Source organism: Barbus barbus, assembly GCF_936440315.1.
Source record: "Barbus barbus genome assembly, chromosome: 19".
NCBI classification, from domain to species: domain Eukaryota; kingdom Metazoa; phylum Chordata; class Actinopteri; order Cypriniformes; family Cyprinidae; genus Barbus; species Barbus barbus.
The window spans coordinates 20,792,620-20,807,841 of record NC_136747.1 but is presented as its reverse complement, the minus strand read 5'-3'; the positions used below and the strand labels follow the sequence as shown (position 1 = coordinate 20,807,841).

Here is a 15,222-nt window from a genome sequence, read left to right as displayed (position 1 = left end):
AAAACAATTCCTATTGCTCACACACATACACAGACACAGACACAGACACACACACACACACACACCAAATCACAGCTCCGTTTTCCCTACCTTGTGCTCGCTCCACAAACACCACCTTGGAGTCGTGCTGGAAGTTGTGCCCGCTGAGAAGAATCTGTTCCCCCCCTGAGGCGGCACAGCTTTCCATGCTCTGTTTATCCACGAGGGGCAGCTCCTGTGCTGAGCGCTGGGCTGCAAGGAGGACAAAGACACAGAAAGAAAGTGAGGAAAGAGAGGGAAATGTGCAGAACCACTCAAATCTGTATATATCCACAACTGTACTTTCTACTGTACAACTGTAGGGTAAGGAGTTAAATCTCAGTACAACTACAATATTTTCCTTAAAAAAAATGGGTTTGGGTTCTGTAAGATTTTTTTTATTGTTTTTAATAGAATCACTAAGGCTGCATTAAAATAAATGTTTTATATTTTTTATGTATTTTTATTTGTTTTACTTGTGATGGAAAAATTCATTTTCAGCATCCATTACTCCATCTTCAGTGTCATGTGATCCTTCAGAAATCATTCTAATATCACAACTGAAAATGGCTGTGCTGCTTAATATCTTTGTAAAAACTATTATACTTTTTTCAGGCTTTGATAAATATAAATGCTAAGAAATTTAATTTATTTGATTTTTTTAACAATGCAAAAGTCTTTACTGTCATTTTTTAAATTAATTTATGGTGTATTAATCGTATTGACCCAACACATACATACACATACACATACACATACACATACACATACACATACACAGCAGCTCAAAAGTTTGGGATTAGTAAGATTTTTAAGGTTTTTTAAGGGAGTCTCTTCTGCTCATCAAGGCTGTATTTATTCCATTAAAAATACAGAAAAAAACAGTAATATTGTGAAATCTTATTGCAATTTCTAAAATTGGTTTCCTATTTAGATATACTTTTAAATATAATTTATTTCTGTGACGCAGCGTTAAATTTTCAGCGTCATAACTCCAGTCTTCAGTGTCACACGATCCTTCAGAAATCATTCTAATATGCTGAGTGTTGAAACTGTTGTGCTGCTTCATATTGTTTTTTTTTTGGAACATGTAATACTTTTTTCTTTGATTCTTTGATGAATACAAAGTTAAAAAGAGCAGCATTTGTTCAAAATAGAAATCTTTTCTAACAATGCAAGTCTTTACTATGACTTTTTATTCATTTCACATCCCTCCTGAATAAAAGTATTAATTCATTTAACATCTCTACTGAATAAAGTATTAAATGTACTGACCCCACACTTTTGAATAGCATTGTATATTGTAATAAAAATAACTTTTTTTTAAATAAATGCTGTTCTTTTTAACTTTTTTATTAATCAGAGAAAATCACAACAAAAAAAAAATCACAGGTCCCAAAAAATATGAAGCAGCACAACAGTTTCCAACATTGATTATAAATCAGCATATTAGAATGATTTCTGAAGGATCTTGTGATACTGAAGTATATACAAGTGTATACATATGTATATATATGTATGCGTGCATGTATATGTATGTATATGTTGAATATATGGCAGTTCAGTCTGCACTTTCAGTTTGTGCTTTTGAAAATGTTACCTGATATAGGCTTCACATGCATTTCATTCATGTTTACGCTTGATCTGGAACCCTTAACCCAGAAATTAGTCATACTTTAAGAGCTGTGCTCATTATGAGAGCAAAAAAAAAAGTGTGTATATAAAAAGTCAAATCTGTCTTTGATTTATTGATTAAATTCCATCTAATTTCAACATTCCTGTCAGTAGAGCATAATGCTAGCAAGCTCAGTAAATGAATTAACTGATAAAAAGTATACACTGAATGCAATGTTAGTCACATTGAATAAAAAAAAAGGACTTAGTGAGATTTTAGTGGCATGACTCACAGCACTCAATGGGGTTAGATGCCACCTGTAAGGACACCATCCTGCCATTAGGCTGGTTGATGTGGACACGGAACACCATCCTCACACGTGTGTTCTTCCGTCCGATGTCTGTCTCGCCCTTCCGGAGCTCGATGTCTGAGTTACGCAGCTTGAGAATTCCCGCGCAATCGATTCTGTGGCACAGAAAGAACGTTAATGTTTTAGGAATAGACTCAACAAATCCTTTCAGAAGTACAAAAATATGCTGTAAATATCGTTAGACAGCTGTTTAATAAACATTTTCTCGGAACAGAGTAAACGTTTAATTTATTGCCTGAATTTTTTTGTACCATTTCTGCCAAAATTACGCCTGGCCCTTATTCTTGGCTGCATAAATAAATGCCCTTTCTCTCTCGCCTCTTCCAAATCTGCTTCTGACATGGCAGAGATGTTGTTAAAAAAAAATCCATGAAAAGTTTACTTTCTCCATTAAATGTTCAAATCCTTCAAGCCAACACAAGTAAATAGTTATTTAAAAGCCTGTCAAATTTTTGCATTGAAGAAACATTTAGGGCCCTTTATTTAAGTTGCACATGAGTGAAAAGATCCTTAAAGCTTACTTTTTTAGGCAAAAACAGGAAATCTGAAAGAAGAAAAAAAAAAAACGGAGAGAAAAAAAAAGACTGAATATGAGTAATCTGTCAATGCTGTGCAGACACTGGAATTATGGCAAGCCGTTTTGACTTTTATGCATTCTCAGGATATGAATTCTTGATATCAACAATTCAGTTTTTACTAGTTAAAATGTTAATCCTTGATATCAGGAATTAGATTTCTACTAGTAAAAATGTCTATTCTTGATATCAAGAACTAAATTGTTGATATCAACAATTTAATTTTCACTAGTGACAATGTTAATTTCTGATATCAAGAATTAAATTGTTGATATCAAGAATTGTTGATATCAGAAATTACCCTCCCAATTGTTGATATCAGAAATACATTTTCAGATATCAGAAATGAACATTGTCACTAGTGACAATTTAATTGTTGATATCAAGAATAGACATTTTTACTAGTAAGAATTGTATTTCTGAGATGTGAAATTGGAATTAATTCTTGATATCAGCAATTGATTTTGAATGGCAGCCTATGGTGACATTTAACTAGTGAAAATACAATTACAGATATCAACAATTTAATTGTTGATATCAAGAATTAGCATTTTAACTAGTGAAAATTGAATTGTTGATATCAAGAATTAACATTGTTACTAGTAGAAATCTAATTCCTGATATCAAGAATTAACATTTTAACTAGTAAAAATTGAATTGTTGATATCAAGAATTCATATCCTGAGAATGAATAAAAGTCAAAACGGCTTGCCATACTGGAATGTCAGATATTAACATTTCCATGTGCATGTGGTGAGGATGAGCACATTGTGTTCTAGGTGTCATCCTGATTTTAGATGAAAATTAAAGTTATTTCAAATGTAAATTAGATGTAATATAAAATAAAAAACTAGTTATATAATAAATGGAATCATAAACTGAATTATAAGCGCCTACCAAATTATTAACTATACAGCTACTATAATAGAGCAAGGTTATAGTCATCATTCCTTTTCCAAAACAACTGCCCGTGTTGAGCTTCCAGCATCCCATTTCAACACAATGCGTCCAAACCGAACTCCACATACAAAGTAAAAAACAGCATTTTCTCTCCAATCAAAATGTGAAATGAGACACTAAAAGTGTAAAATTGGTTAAACTGCACTGACACAGGGACATAACCAATTTTTGGCTTTACTACACAAACGTGACAATGCGGGAACGCTCCCCAGAAAGCGCTAAAACAAGATCCAGAAGGGTGTGTGGCTTTTTGTTTTTTTGCATAAGTTACATCCATTATAGAGAGGGAAGAAAATGCTGAGCTGGTAAGACCGCTACCGCCTGGCTTGCAGAACAGACCCCAGCGTGCCATTACAGGCTCCACGCGACCAGAGGCCTCCTGTAACACGAGCCCTGGAGCTCATTCAAGGGAAACCCACGGCGCTGGGACTTCTTGCACACACAAAAAAACACACTTCTGCTTAGCAACTGCCTTCACAACAGGAGGATCGGCGGTAAAACGGGGGGTTTCTAAAGAATCAATGTTGTTTATTGCAGGAAACATGAACAGGATGCATGTGGATATACATAATTATGAGGTACAAACAATTCCCCCCACTGGGCTGGATGTTTCTCTGTGTTTTTCCTGTTTCTTAGTGTCTTTCTGAGATGTGCACGCATACTCACATGGCCCTCATGTTGCTCTCAGGCAGCAGAGGAATCTCAAGAACTTTGGTGTTGGACTGCATGACCTCGTGGCTTGGTGTGGATACGGTCTTCCCGGTAATGCGGTGGACCTGGTAGAAGGCATGAGGCCGGAGAAGACGGTCATCTGCTGTCCCAATAAACAGCTGTAGGGTCAGAGGCTCACTCTCCATGTAGCCATGAAGCTGAAAAGATACACACATGAATTTATTGGCATAACATGTTTCTTCAAGAACAAGAAAGTGACAATCACAGCCAATCAGAAAATGTTTCATGTAAAATGGGATTTTTGGACCACTGAGATTTCAAAGCAGGTAATGAATAAATAGAAGCCAAACAATCAACAAATTATACTGTTCCTCTTCAAACGCTCAGAAGGTGGCTACAAAATGAAGCTACATTTTGTCAGTTGATTGGTTTTTATTTCTTCAGCATGTGGAAGGTAGCTCCACCCACACTGAAATCTCATTGGACCAAAAATCTGTTTGTCATACAAGTACACTACCATTCAAAGGTTTCAAAGAAATTAATATTTTATTCAGCAAGAATGCATTAAAATAATCGACAGTAAAAAGATTAATCATGTTATAAAAGATTTCAAATAAATGAACTTTCTATTCATCAAAAAATCTATCAGTATTTCCACAAAAGTACTAAGCAGCACAACTGCTTTTGACATTGGTAATAATAATAAATGTTTCTTGAGCAGCAAATCAGCATATTAAAATGATCTCTGAAAGATCATGTGACACTGAAGAATAAAGTAATGGTGAAATTACTCTAAAATTACTCATCACAGAAACAAATTACATTTCAAATTAACATATAAACAGTTATTTTAAATTGTTATAATATTTCACAATATTACTGCTTTTACTGTATTTTGATCAACTAAATTCATCGAGCATAAGTGACTTAAAAATCTTACCAGCCCCAAACTTTTGATTGGTAGTGTATATTAATTATCAAATACATAGTGTAAACGAGAAGATACTGATTGTGGAAGCTGAAAAACAAGTTACACAAGGAAAACCATAAAAAGACAAAAAAGAAAGATTTTAAATCATAAATTGTTGACGCAAGTATGAAGTAAGATTTTGAATTTAAAGATATATTTTCAAAACTCAAGCACATTTGGTCAAAGCTATATAACACACGGCTGATGTATGGTGATCCTCAAGGAGGGTGGTCAGCATCTGTGGTGAAAGTCTGTATATTTATTTTAGTAGATATGTTTGAGCCTGGCATTTGTGTTTATTCAGGCAGTAGGGAGTGCACAGGCCAGAAAGACAGAGGCCAGAGAGATCGCACTCTCAGAACCCTCCCCTCACTTCATTACATTATCACCCACTAGAGGAATGCCAAGACTCTTTCTGCCCATGGCACGGAGTTCAGAGCAGTGTGTCCGCACCTCCGAGTGCTGTGGGTCAGTTCTCACCCTCTCAAGCTCTCAACCTCTGTGGCACATCTGTGACAGATGAGGGAAAGAGCTTGAGGGGGAAAAAAAAAGTAGATCTACAACACGGGCTCCTTTCAAGAGTTACTGGACAGATTCAGTGAGCAAATTCTTACTGGAAGAGGTTACGTCTCAAGTGATATTGAGCAAGACCAACTGTTCCTCTCATTGGGCTCATTCACTAACAGAACATGCATTAAAACAATAAAATCATGATTCATAAATACAAATTCATGCATTTTTTGTGAAGATCAAATTTAGAATTCTTAGTGCAATACTGGAAAAATGATTTAATTTAATTTGATTATTTTTACATATTTGTGAGTAAGTTGTTCATTTAACTACATTAATCATCATAAAATTGTGTGTGTATATATATATATATATATATATATATACACACATACATATATATATAAATAAATTAGGGCTGTCAAAATTAGCGTGTTAACGCAGGCGATTAATTTTTTTAGTTTAGCGGGTTAAAATGATTTAATGCCATTAACGCAGGGGCGGGGCCTAGGGTTGGCCACCCCACTCATAACTGCTAATTCTGTCTCTTTTTCTTGACAAGAAGTGCATTTATTCAGTCGTAGAACGTCTTTATGAGCACATCAAACAGGAGACGTTTCAGACGTGCGCGTCAACTTCACTTCAGCGTTCAATTAAATTAGAAGTTATTTTTAAAGTCCAATAAATGTTAAAATTGATAGCTCTTAATTATAATGTAAAGTTGAATGGTTATAGTAAATGGTTAAATATTAGGGGGAAACATTTTTATAGGGAAATCTGTATTAATTGGTATCAGTGATACTGTCCTTCAGTCATAAAAATGCATAAAAAGATGCCATTAAACAAATATTAAAAATATACTGTCTTTATGTTGTTTGTACATTAATTTGAAGATTGAATATCAAATTATTGCAATATAAAAGTATATTTAAAAACTTTAATGTTAGGTGTGATTAATCACGATTAATTTCAGAAAAATTTGCTATCAATTAGTTAATTTTTTTAATCGATTGACAGCACTAATACTATTACATTATATTACATAATATATCAAACTAAAACAATCATGTTGAAACAAGTAAATACATTGTGATAAATCCTTTTAAAAAACCTGAGTAAATACATTTATTCAGTGGTTTCAAAAGGGTTATTTTTGATTATCAATTTTAAGAACTTTAATGATTAATTATTTATTATTGCAATAAAAATGCAATGAGTGTATTTAAAGTCTATCTAAAAGGAGTTTATCTTTAAGTGTAATACTGGGGAAAATAACAAATTTCTATGCCTTTTTACACACTTAAGTAAGAACACTTGAGTATGCAGTTGTTAGTAAATGAGACCCATTACCATAATAAAATAAGTCCTAAAAATACTCAACCAAACAAAAAACTCTACTAGCAGTACTCAATAAAAAAGTAATAAAGCTCATCCCAGTCACAGTAGGCCTATGAGATAAAACCAGTCTGAATATTATAAATGTGGAAGCACTGCTCGTACAAACCAAACCTATATTTAGGGATTTCGTCACTTCTTCCAGTTACGGCAGTGATTTTTGTTGACAGAGCTGTTCTTTGAGAAGATAGCTTCCCGAGAGACTTAAGCGCAGACGTGGAAGCACATAGCTGTGGTGCAGCAGGCTTACTTCAGAGGCTACACACTCACGTCTACCGTCAATCCAATGGCGCATGTGGTCAAACTGCATCCAGGATACAAAAAATCTGACAGAAACCACCAGGAACCCGAGCAGGGGGAGAGAGAGGGGCTCTAGCAGCCTGGGTACAGAAATCCTGACCACCAAAAACCACTAAACCCCAAGTGGAGAGACATAAGGGGGGGAGGGGGGTGGTCCAAGACTAACTCTGAGGCTGTAGTGACTCACATAGTTATGGGAATACATAAAGTAGGTGCTTAAAATACTGAAAATACAGCTAATTCATTAAGATCAGAATGCAAATTATAGTGGCCACAAGTCTATTTGGTCTGTGAGAGTAAAACTTTAATTGAAATGCTGCGATACCACCCAAAAATGACTGCCAATGTGCTTTTAACAACTCCACTGAAGGTCACAAAATAACTTGACTGAGATCCTCAGAGGAGGACATCAGTGGTGACAGAGCATGAAGGGAGGTGCCGTACACTAAAAGAAGAACACGTGCAACTGAGAGCGCTCTCTAATCTGATGGTTTACAGAATGGGACAAGCTTGTTTGAGGCTCCTTCGAACACTCCCCTTTTACTTGCCTGCCAGAACTGTGTGCAGCGGAGACTGGACGCCTCCACACGATGCTGTTGCACATGATGTCAGTGCAGTACGAGGACCTTCAGCTAAACAAAAGGCAGTCTGTGCACTGGGCCGGAAACAGCAATGAATTTGAAAAAAATAAAACACGAGAGTGAGAGGACCTTGTTTTTTCAGAAGGGAGTCGCACTGAGCCACGTGTTCACAATCATTAGCACCTCATTATTTTGAATCCATGTACCCAGCAGCCACAGATGTACTTCGAAATGTTGAGTTCACCTTTAACGGCGAAAGCAGTTGTGGAGACTGTGGTTAGCATACCCCAAGAGTCACGTCCAACCACAGACATTTTTTTTTTTTTTCAGCTAAAACCACGACTCCTGTCTTTAGGAATTCTGTTATCCATTAGGGAGCATCTGCAACCAACTTGTGCAGTAAATACCCATGATTCAGCTACGACAGCAAATGAGGGCTGTGACTCAACGGTGTCTGTTGAGCGGAACGGACTGACACCACGACACTGTTGTTTTGAGAAATATCAGAAGTACTTGCTTCATGCTTCCTTAACTTGGACATGGCAGTAAATACGAACAATATAAGCGTTTAAATCACAGCGTGTCACTATGACTTGAGAGAAAACAAATATAAGGAATGTATACCACTGTGGCACATCATGGAGAGGATGCTGCAGGATGTTGATTAAAAATGGTTCAAAATAAGACATTCTGTGAAAATTTCCCAAATGAAGGACAGCTAAGTGTATATACACTACTAATAATAAGTTTAGGATCAGTAAGATTTTTTCCATTTCAAATAAAAATGCTGTTCTTTTGAATTTGTATTTTTGTAAAAAAAAGCAGCACAACTGTTTTATGCATTGATAATAAGAAATCAGCATATTAGAATGATTTGTGAAGGATCATGTAACACTGAAGAAAATGAGTAATGGCGGCTGAAAATTCAGCTTTACCATCACAGGAATAAATTACATTTTAAAATATATTCAAATAGAATGCAGTTATTTTAAACTGTAATAATATTTCAAAATATTTGTGTTATTATTGTGTTTTTGATCAAATAAATACAGCCTTGGTAAGCACGAGAGACTACTTTCAAAAACAATAACAATAAAAAAAAAAAACATAATGCCCCCAAAATTTTGAGCTGTATATTATGCAATGCAATGATGAACCTAGAGGACTTATGTTGCAATCTAACTATCCATTTTCTGCATTATCCTAGTTAAAACTGAACCTGCAGCTTTTGGTATACTTGGTATACACCAGCTTTGTATTGTTACAATATTGGTAGTACATTTAAATTAATCATGTTTACTCTTACCTGCACCCAGATATACCTTTTTATCTGTCAAATGCAGTTATTAAAAACATCATTGTTAAAAGCCCACATTGACAGTGGTGAATTACCGCTTTAAGACTTAATGGGACAGTTCAACAAAAAAATAATAATTCTGTTATTATTTACTAGCCCTTTCACTAGTCTACTAGTCTTTCAAAAACCTGTTTCAAAAAAGATATTTTGAAAAATGTCTCAATATTTATTTGACCATACAATGAAAGTCATTGCTGTCCATTGTTGTATTGGACTCCATTGATTTTCATATTATGGACAAAAGCAGAATTACACAGAAGAAAGTCATTCAGGTTTGGAAGATCATAATGGTTAATAAATGATGATATTATAAATATAATAAATATTTTTCGGAGAGATTGTGAACTTATACCTGGACCACTGGATGCCCTCCCGCTAGTGCTTTTACAGCCCCTCTGCTGCCTTCAGTCTCATAGTGAGCACGGTGGTGGGACTTGGGTTGGACATCAATCTGTAGGCTGTACGGCCCTGAACTGGAAGGCAACTGCCAGTCGAGAGCAGGCAGCGATGGACTTCGAGAATAAGAGTGAGAGAGTCCAATAACGAGGCAAGGAGAAAAAGAAAACTTTGGTTAGCACAGATAAATGACTGAACTACTTGGAATATGAAAGAAATTCTTTCATGCTAGCAACCTGATGTAAGGCTTCGGCTTGGACCAATATGGGTGTTGGGGCACATCCAAGAAGCCACTGCAGTAGGTCTCTTTTTTAAAGGGCAGACGTGCTGAGGAGAAGTCCTCCTGGCAAAGCTCCAGGGATCCTGTCTCCTCTCCACCTGGTTCTACTTTCAGGTTCATCGAGGCGCTGTGCTCCAGACTGGTCTTGCGGGACTTCAAAGGGATCCCCTCCCCAAGATCTGTTAATCCATCTGTGGTGAGGGCATTAATGGCGGCGACAATGGCGGAGTTGGTGTACTGGTTGGTGTTGGGCAGCCAGGTGTCCTCTGTCACGCTGAGACGGGGCGAAGTTTGTGGCGACAGCCCTGGGGACTGATTCGGTGAGTATGGATGGTACTTGTGCGAGGGGACACCGTTGAAGCTGTACTTCCGTTTACCACCACAAGGCGAATTTGGTCGCGAGCCTCGGGTGCCCACCCAGCTGTCATCGGTGATACTGGTACGGGGAGAACCGGATGGAGAATGGCGTGGAGAAGCACCGAGGGTGCAGGACTGCAGAGATGAGGAACCTTTCGGGGAGACGCAGGGAGACTGCCAGGGCGAGTTCTGCGGCGAGTTGTCGTAGTTGTATGAAAAGCCTGATTCGTACGATGATGCATCTGAATGGCAGCTACGGGAAGACACGCTGCTTGCCGGGCTGAGGCAGGTGGGGTCACGATAACCATCGACACTTGGCAAAGTTAATGTCACAATGGAATTGACTCGCTTGGCCACGGGAACGCTGTTATCCTCCACTTCGTCCTCGGAGAACTGCCCGTAAGCTGTTATCTCAATGCGTGGGCTCTCCAATGTGGGAGCTCCGTTGGACCGGGTTCCGGATGTTTGGAAGTAACCCACTGAGCTCATGTCATCTTGAGGGGAGAACGAGGATGGCTGACTGATGGATATCGACAAGGAAGGGTTGGTCTGGAGATTGTGGTACTGGGAGGGTGGGCAGGGGTTGCTCAGAGGTAGTGAGATGCTGGTGTTTTGGCTGTAACCGTATGCATCTGTAAGGAGCAAATCACATTTTCATGAGGTGCTGCAACTAAAAATAAGCTATTGAGATCAAAGAGAATAGGTGCAAAATATATTTCCTGTGCACATAGAGTATTATAAGAAGACTGTTGCTTTTGCAATAATCCACATCTAATAAACTTTATTCTTTTTTTTTTTTAAGAACTGCCATTTAGTATAAAAAGGGCAATAACAAATTGTTCTTTATAAGTAATAACTGTGAGTCAAAAACGTTAGTGGTTAAAAGCCACAACCTCTGCAGAGGAAGCAAGGTGAGTGATACACAAATACCAAGCCAAAAATAACAAAGCGTTAAAAATATCTTCCTGAGGACAAAACCAGACGGAAAACCAATACTCATAAGCAATGTCTGTTGAAAAACAGAGGCAATCATTTGCGTCTATGCAATGTATAGGCCTATACAAGATGACGAAAACAAAATATCTTGTCCAGAAATTTTTTTAAATATTCCAAAACATAATGGTTAGAGCTTCCTGGAGATGATTCATTGACAACTGTAGCATTTTAGAATACTTGTAGCTTATCAAAAATATTTTAGAACATTTAAAAAAATTAAATAATACATCATTTGGCCTATCAAACTTTTTATCTTTACAGCTATATTAACAGAAATATATTCTTTTAATGAGTAATCGGAGTAAGGGGGGAAAAACACAGTTGAGTTGAGTGAGTCACTGTAGTCAGTCAGTCCAACCTGGTGGAAATATATGTAACGTAAGTTAGCCCAAACTGGCGCACAGTCACTACTGGCTCTGCTTGCAATAAAATTTGCAACGATTTCTCGCTACTTTAGAGGACGATTAAAAACACGGATACTTGAAAATGTGACCACAGCGCAACAAAGCACCCTGGATACTGATAGCATGCTAATGTATCCCTAATGTATGTATCGTTTTGAATCGAGTTAACAACTACATATTAGATTTTTGTAAGCAAGCCATAAGTATACACTATGTGATTCTGATAGCTTAAAAAAATAAATAAAAGTACTAAATTACTGATTACTAAAAGTATATTAGCAACCACACTGAAATAAAACACCGTAAATCAGCCTAAGCAGGTTTGCTGGTCTCTCAGCATGATTATGCTGGTCTGCTGGTTGGATTTAAAAGGCTTTTGGGCACATTTCAGCAGGTTAAGTTAGGAGACCAGCTAAGGAGACCATCTTAAACCAGTAAAGACCAGGAAACCATCTTAAGGCCGGTTTAAAGTTACTTTTCTCAGCAGAAAATATGAGAACTTGTTTTATTTTAGTAGAGCAGTCGTTATGAACTATAATCTAAGTTATCTTGACAAATGCACAGATGCTGCAAAGAAAGGGATGCAAAAACCCACAATCTAAATAACGTCCCTGCTTATTCATCTTCGTCACACCCACCACTCCCTACTGCAGTCTTAAACTGAGAAAAACCCATTCAGCCCGTTGATTAAATAAGAAATAACATTAATTCCACTAGTCCAGAAATAAAAAAGAATGAATAAACATTAACAACAGAGCAGTAGAGCAGGGCAAGCTGTAACACCACCAATTAGTTACTGGGGTGAACTCACTATCATATGGGGAGGGTTGTAACACAACTTACCAAAGTCCTATCTATAATAGACACAGAATGATAACACTAACTTATTTGTTTGGCTATAAATATAATATACTATTGGATTGGAGTGGTGATCAGATACACTGATTATTTTTATTCATTTTTTTTTTTTTAATTGTGGCACAGTAAATCCATGCAGAGGAATTAAAATGCCCATATTTTCTATAAAGTGTTATATCTATCCCTCTAACTGTCCCAACTCACCTCGTTAGTGGGGTAGATTACAAAAGCAGTCGTTGTACCGGACCTTACTTTACGCACTTTAGGAACATGCTGCAGATTTTTAAATTACTTTAATTTGTAGCAGACAAATATGGGAATGTTATGTCAAAGTTTGAGACACATGGTACGAGTTAGGGAAGTTAAAACCAAATGTTACAACTCTCCCTGGTCTCCTTTAGTAACAGATATAAGTGCGCGCACGAGAGCAGTATTGATTTATTTAATCACCACAACAGGTCAATTCATAAGCAAACGTGCGCGAATCTGTATTAATTGGTTCAATAATACATCTATGAAAATAATAATACATAAACACATTGGCGTGAAATAAGACACAGTGTGACTGGATGCATTTAATCATCTTAATACGTTACCTTCCTCTGCGGATTTCATGCTTGCGATGTGTAGAGTGAACTCACAGCAAGTTCAACGCACTTTCCCAAAACGCACGACAGTGTCCGATGAGCGTTTTAGTTCCCAATGTAAAGACGAGTCCAGAATATCTGTGATAAACGTGTTCACTTCTACCGCAATAAAGGTGTATTCCAGTCACGAGAGAACTGTGTAAAGGATTTGAAAGCTCAAATCATTCGGTAGGCTACACAACACTTAAAAGCGCATGTAATAACGCAAAAATGTATGGATATTATTTTAATACACTTTGTCGAACTCGTTATATTTTCTATTCTGGACTTGCATGTTAGTTTCCAGGGGTTCTGGTGACGCACTGCTTTGCGATGGAAAGGTCCTGTATCTATATAAAGCCGGGAAACACCTCCGTGAAGCCCCGCCTCTTAATGGAGTGACGCAGGCACCACGTCTCAAGCTCGATAGCAGATGAAGAGAGGGATTCTCTCCTCTCAACATTTCCAGATGTGGAGCCGTTGAAACCCGATGCAAATGAGCCGGCGTGTGCGCATGCGCATCTGCTAGAGAAGGGAAGTCCAACTCATTTCCGCGAATCGGTTCTTTTGAACAGTTTGTATTAAAGAACCGGCTCAAATAATGATTCAGCGGTTGTCTTACTCCCCTGACATCCCGGCCTATTATTGCATTCTCTGAAACGTTCCAATCGAGCCATATGTAGGCAAATATATCGCTGTTTACGGTGATGCTTATTATTATTAAAAATGAGGTTTATTGTAATTTCACATCAGTCATTCTTGAGAAGTGGGACAAAACAGGGTGCAAAAAAAAAAAACCTACATTTATGCATCTTATGTGTACTGAGCTTTTTTTTTTTTTAAGTGCTTTTTACCTTGGACTGTGTAATATAGGCTAATTTCAACTTTATGTTTAACAGCATTCAAGATGTTTTAACATTTCAAAACACGTTCTCGTGTTAGCAGATGTGGCATGTGACCAACAATTCCACAACAAATATAAAATATCATAATGAAATATCAAAATATTCATCTGACGGTGGTGATGAAAACCTGAATTTGTAGTCATTTTAACTACATGTTGGATCAATCAATTACTGTACTAAAACAAACACAACAATCAGTGACTATGTTATTGTTCATAAAGCTTTTATTTAAGAGTCACATTTAAGTATTTTTGGAACACACAATCTTATGGTGGTAACATCTGACGGTGTTGACAAATTTGGCATTTTGAGTTCATGTAGTAAGCATTTTGTTTGTTTTTTCTGTTGATGACAGATGCTAATGGAACCTGCTTCAGGAAAATAAAATGATCTAAATATTTCAGATAATTTCCTCAGAAATTGGAAGATGGTGTTGACATATGGTTGTGACCAGGAAATATTAACATTAGGATTTAAAATATTCTAAAACTATAAAACTGACCAGAGCCTGTCTGACAGTGATGTACTCTGCAGAGAAGGATTGTGGCAAGGAGGTCATTTAGAGTGACAGCTGCCCCTGATATTCCCTGATTTTATTACATTTTAATAAATGTCTGACAACATTTGCTTTGATATAAGACATTATTAAGTGTAGCTTTTCAAAAGATAAGCTACACTTCATCATTAAAAAACATTTTTATCCATTTTATAGCATATGAATGATTGAACCCTTCTCTGTGGACACACTGTTTTAGATGTAGTGAGAAGACAATAAGTGTCATAGATTTCATATAATAATGATAAAATTAAATTAAAGGGGATAATTGTGTTAAATATATTCTATTATTAATCCCCATATCATTTACAATTGAAACTATTTTTTATTTTTAAACCTAATAGCAGTTACAATTGCTGGGTTTTGTCCCATGTCTCAAGAATGACTGATATGTTGCAGCCACGATTCAGCAAACAAAACAAAGCCTAATTTAGAATAAAAAATTGCATTTATAATAAATAATGTTAAAATCTTTTAGCTGAATAATGTTTTTGCATGTTTTAGGCTAATAAAAACCATTA

The 15,222-nt window shown here is 36.7% G+C and overlaps 1 protein-coding gene across 1 annotated transcript in view; it reads right to left on the bottom strand.

The window, feature by feature from the left end:
- Positions 1–13,592, bottom strand: part of LOC306885591 (nuclear factor of activated T-cells, cytoplasmic 1-like) — a 44,134-nt gene extending 30,542 nt beyond the window's left edge. The window contains exons 1-6 of the mRNA XM_079442236.1: positions 13,211–13,592; positions 9,956–10,988; positions 9,676–9,835; positions 4,205–4,407; positions 1,926–2,098; positions 91–231 (exon numbers count right to left, since the gene is read on the bottom strand). Of these exons, the coding sequence (XP_079298362.1) occupies positions 91–231; positions 1,926–2,098; positions 4,205–4,407; positions 9,676–9,835; positions 9,956–10,988; positions 13,211–13,229 (1,729 nt within the window). The 5' untranslated portion in view covers positions 13,230–13,592. The remainder of the gene's footprint in view (positions 1–90; positions 232–1,925; positions 2,099–4,204; positions 4,408–9,675; positions 9,836–9,955; positions 10,989–13,210) is intronic.
- Positions 13,593–15,222: the final 1,630 nt, after the last annotated feature.